Below are 5,000 nucleotides of genomic sequence, written 5' to 3'. Positions count from 1 at the left end.
TTAGTGAATAAATGATGAAAAGCTGCAAATCTCAGATTAAATATAGTGAATTACTAGTTAAAAGTTTGAGTTTGACCTCAGCAGAGTTTATTTATTCACTTTCTCTCCTTCTGCTCCTTCGTTCCAAAAAAGAAAACAAGACTAAAGATCAGTTCAGTAGGACAGTACTAGTATCAGTTCAATGGGATAGTACTAGTATCAGTTCAATAGGACAGTACTAGTATCAGTTCAATAGGATAGTACTAGTATCAGTTCAGTAGGACAGTACTAGTATCAGTTCAATAGGACAGTACTAGTATCAGTTCAATAGGACAGTACTAGTATCAGTTCAGTAGGACAGTACTAGTATCAGTTCAATAGGACAGTACTAGTATCAGTTCAATAGGACAGTACTAGTATCAGTTCAATAGGATAGTACTAGTATCAGTTCAATAGGACAGTACTAGTATCAGTTCAATAGGACAGTACTAGTATCAGTTCAGTAGGACAGTACTAGTATCAGTTCAATAGGACAGTACTAGTATCAGTTCAGTAGGACAGTACTAGTATCAGTTCAATAGGACAGTACTAGTATCAGTTCAGTAGGACAGTACTAGTATCAGTTCAGTAGGACAGTACTAGTATCAGTTCAATAGGACAGTACTAGTATCAGTTCAATAGGACAGTACTAGTATCAGTTCAATAGGACAGTACTAGTATCAGTTCAGTAGGACAGTACTAGTATCAGTTCAATAGGACAGTACTAGTATCAGTTCAATAGGACAGTACTAGTATCAGTTCAATAGGACAGTACTACTATCGGTTCAGTAGGACAGTACTAGTATCGGTTCAATAGGACAGTACTAGTATCAGTTCAGTAGGACAGTACTAGTATCAGTTCAGTAGGACAGTACTAGTATCAGTTCAATAGGACAGTACTAGTATCAGTTCAGTAGGACAGTACTAGTATCAGTTCAGTAGGACAGTACTAGTATCAGTTCAATAGGACAGTACTAGTATCAGTTCAATAGGACAGTACTAGTATCAGTTCAGTAGGACAGTACTAGTATCAGTTCAGTAGGACAGTACTAGTATCAGTTCAATAGGACAGTACTAGTATCAGTTCAGTAGGACAGTACTAGTATCAGTTCAGTAGGACAGTACTAGTATCAGTTCAATAGGACAGTACTAGTATCAGTTCAGTAGGACAGTACTAGTATCAGTTCAAAATAAGGTGAAGAACATAACTCGTGTACTGCCTGATACACACTGAGCATTTCTACTTCTAATTCAATACATTAAAGTTTTGGTCTTAGTCTTGGTCTGGACTGGGTCTTGGTCTGGTGGTCTTGGTCTGGTGGTCTTGGTCTGGACTGGGTCTTGGTCTGGTGGTCTTGGTCTGGACTGGGTCTTGGTCTGGACTGGGTCTTGGTCTGGTGGTCTTGGTCTGGACTGGGTCTTGGTCTGGACTGGGTCTTGGTGTGGTGGTCTTGGTCTGGACTGGGTCTTGGTCTGGACTGGGTCTTGGTGTGGTGGTCTTGGTCTGGACTCAGATTCTCCTCCTGTTTCTGTACTTCTTCATGTTTCTTTGTCTCACAGGCTGAAATGTTCTTTGTTCACTTTCTAACCGCCACATTTTGTGTGTGTGTGTGTGTGTGTGTGTGTGTGTGTGTGTGTGTGTGTGTGTGTGTGTGTGTGTGTGTGTGTGTGTGTGTGTGTGTGTGTGTGTGTGTGTGTGTGTGTGTGTGTGTAGGTTCGACTACCAAGAGCTGCTCCATAACTCCAGTTTCTGCCTGGTGCCACGGGGCCGACGTCTTGGATCCTTCCGCTTCCTGGAGGCGCTGCAGGTGTGTGTGTGTGTGTGTGTGTGTGTGTGTGTGTGTGTGTGTGTGTGTGTGTGTGTGTGTGTGTGTATGTGTGTGTGTGTGTGTGTGTGTGTGTGTGTGTGTATGTGTGTGTGTGTGTATGTGTGTGTGTGTGTGTGTGTGTGTGTGTTGGTAGAGTAGTGGTGGAAGCAAACATGAAAATGCAGTTTACAGTAACTCAGCTCCAGTTTGATATTATAAAGCAGCTCTCAGTCGGCGGCGCTAAAGTTTCTCAGTTTACTTCATCACAGGATTATTGTCTAATTCGACCATCTGAAGCCCTAGAAAAGTATTTTAAACTCCGAATCCGACCGAATAAATTCAGACTCTGTGCAGAAAACTGCAAAGTACAAAAGGTTCCTATGCAGGGAGCGAACAATGGAAGTCCAGACGTGGTAACACACAGAACCAGAGGGAAGCAGGCACAGCCGGTACAATCAGGGGCCATGAGGGAGGAGCACTCCTCACTAATACACACTACTGTGTACGCACTACTGTGTACGCACTACTGTGTACACACTACTGTGTACACACTAGATACAGAGCACTTTCTAAAAGTTGTCTTTGACTCAGAGCAGTTCTGTAAACTAGCGCCAGAAACAGAACGACGGCTTAACGTGGAAACAGGGCGAGCGAACCAGGACTACACGACCAGATAAATAACGTTCTCGTCTCCATGGCAACGTTTTGAATTCGCTGTCCGTTTCCATGGAAACGTCAGAAATGTTGATAACCATGTAGTTAGCATGCGCAGAGCAACGTTTTAAAGAAAGTTGCGTTTCCCCCGTTTCCACACAGAGTCAGAGTGTTTTACAGAGAATATGAAGACGCAGGTTTTCACAAGGAGGGTTTTCAAAAACTTCCACCCTGGGAGCCATTTTTTTAAAAGTGGCATTTTTCACCGGAGAGTTCTTGAATTGTGACGCAACGTTTTCCAGAGAAAACGCTAAACGTCCGTAGCTCTTTGGAGCGTTCACACAGCAACGGTGCTCGGAGCCGCTGAAAACAACTTTTTGAAAACGCCGCTCCTGCACATGCTCAGTCGGGACAATCAGAGCCACGTCTCCTCCGAGGTGTCATGGCTGCCCGTCACAGTGGTGACCTGAAGTCGTGGTGTGAACGTCGCTCGGTCGTCTCGGCGATGTTTCTCATGATTAGCACTAGCGGCCCGTCGCTCAGCCTGCGGCGCTCCAGCTGAGCTCCTCCAATCAGAACGCTCCGGGTCGACGACGGACTTCCTGCCGACACCACAGGCTCTTTGTCCTCCAGAGAAGACAGACTTTCTACACGTCACACCAGTCCGACCCATTCCTCCGCCGTCGTTTTGACAGGAAGTGGTTTTTCTTTTTCTCTTCTAGTCCTTCTTTCAGATTATGTGTGAACTGGGATGTGACACTGCAAGGTGTTTGGACCCATTGTTTCAGATTATAGAGCATCTTCGGCCTCTAATCCAGATTATAGGCATTTCCCTCCCCTAACATCAGATTATAGAGCATCTTCCTCTAACATCAGATCATAGAGCATCTTCCTCACACATACAGAACCACTCTGTCATTTGCGTCACAGTTTTTAATTAAAAGTGATGAGGTTGGATTTTTCCAGGACATTTATTTTGAAAAGGTTTTTTTAAAAGCAATAAAGGAAGTCCAGGCAGCTTCCATTGCTTTTAATTAAACGTCTTAATGTGAAAGAGGAAACATGTTGATGAGGATTCAGAGGACAGACCGATGAAGAGGAGGACGAAGGAGGAAAGCCAGACTAATCAGAGCAGCGTCGACGGGTCACCCGTCCTGAACTCGGCATTTCCTCAATCTCCTTTAATCTCCCGGATTCGCTTGATTGAGAATCCAGTCGGATTTGAACTTTAAATGAAAATACCAGCTCACATAATTCATCCGTTCTTCTTCTCGCTGCTCAAACTTCGGAGTCGTACTGTAAAGAACTGTCGGGGTTTATGGTTGGTTATTAGCATATAGTTACTGTACGTAATAGATTACTAAAAGTAATAAATCACTGGAAATAATTTATGAAAAATTTAAATTATTAATGGAAGTAAACGGTCATTTACTCATTAACAACTCTTAAAGTAATTGAATAATTACTTTAAAAACAAAAAAATGAAAAATTATCAAAAATAATTTTTAATAAAATAATTTATTAATTTGCATAAATTTGTTATTTATGTATTAATAATAAATCGGGGCACCACCAGATAAACTGGAAATAGCTAATACCTAAATATCAGTCTCGTTTGTAAAAAGTTTATTTAAGTTAGTTAATATTTCTGCATAAAATATAACCATCTAAAATAGAATGGAAGGTGTGAGATCCGAGCAGAGACTGTTACAAACCAGTGAATTGTCAATAAATACACAATAAATACACAATAAATACACAATAATCACCAAGAAGCGTTCAATTCAGCTAACAGGCATTTATTAATAAAAATGTATTAATTCATTAATAATTTCAATTTTTCATAAATTACTTCCGGTGATTTATCCCTTTTAGTAATCTATTACTTACAGTAATTATATGCTAATAACCAACCATAAACCCCAACAAACCGATACCACACCCAGTACTCGTACTCGTAAAAGATCCCCGATACCACCAGGCGAGTACTACATGACGTCGAGAACATCCTAAAAAAGTTGCGTTTTCCTCCCGTTTCCATGGAAACGGAGTTGGAGCGTTTACAAAAAGTTGCACCTCATGAGCGACTTCAGTGATTTAGAAAACAAAAGTTTTGCTTTTTTCTCCTGAAAACATTGTCGTGGAAACGAGACTCCATATTTTCTCCTTGAGATTTTTTTCATATATTTTATAAAACACTTTGTGAAAGCAAACGTCTCCTCCACTGCTCCTGGGTCACAGGTTTTAAAGTCCAGTAACCGTTTCTTAGCTCACGTCAATTTGCATAAAATACATATTTATGATCCATAATCCAGGATTGCTTCGGTCGTCTCTCATTTGGGAGGTTGCAGGCTCGATTCCCGGCCTCCCCTATGACGGACTGAGCTGGTTGCTCGGCAACCGTGTGAAGGGGTGAATGTAATCAACAGTGTGTGGCACGTTGATGATTGTATTTACCATTAACTGATACTGATTAACTGATGAAGGAGTGTTTCCTCCTCTTCCTCCAGGCGGCTTGTG

General features: G+C 41.7%; 1 protein-coding gene across 1 annotated transcript in view; it reads left to right on the top strand.

The window, feature by feature from the left end:
• Positions 1-5,000, top strand: part of LOC308128230 (exostosin-1a-like) — a gene marked incomplete at both ends in the record, with an annotated part of 32,189 nt that overhangs the window by 1,471 nt on the left and 25,718 nt on the right. Inside the window, 2 exon segments of the mRNA XM_080493943.1 lie at positions 1,733-1,826; positions 4,991-5,000. The exon segment at positions 4,991-5,000 is cut by the window's right edge and continues 98 nt beyond it. Of these exon segments, the coding sequence (XP_080350069.1) occupies positions 1,733-1,826; positions 4,991-5,000 (104 nt within the window).

The sequence above is a fragment of the Lipophrys pholis genome (genome assembly GCF_963383615.2).
Source record: "Lipophrys pholis genome assembly, contig: SCAFFOLD_362, whole genome shotgun sequence".
NCBI lineage: Eukaryota > Metazoa > Chordata > Actinopteri > Blenniiformes > Blenniidae > Lipophrys > Lipophrys pholis.
Note: the sequence above shows the minus strand (reverse complement) of the source record. Positions and strands in the feature narration are given on the sequence as shown.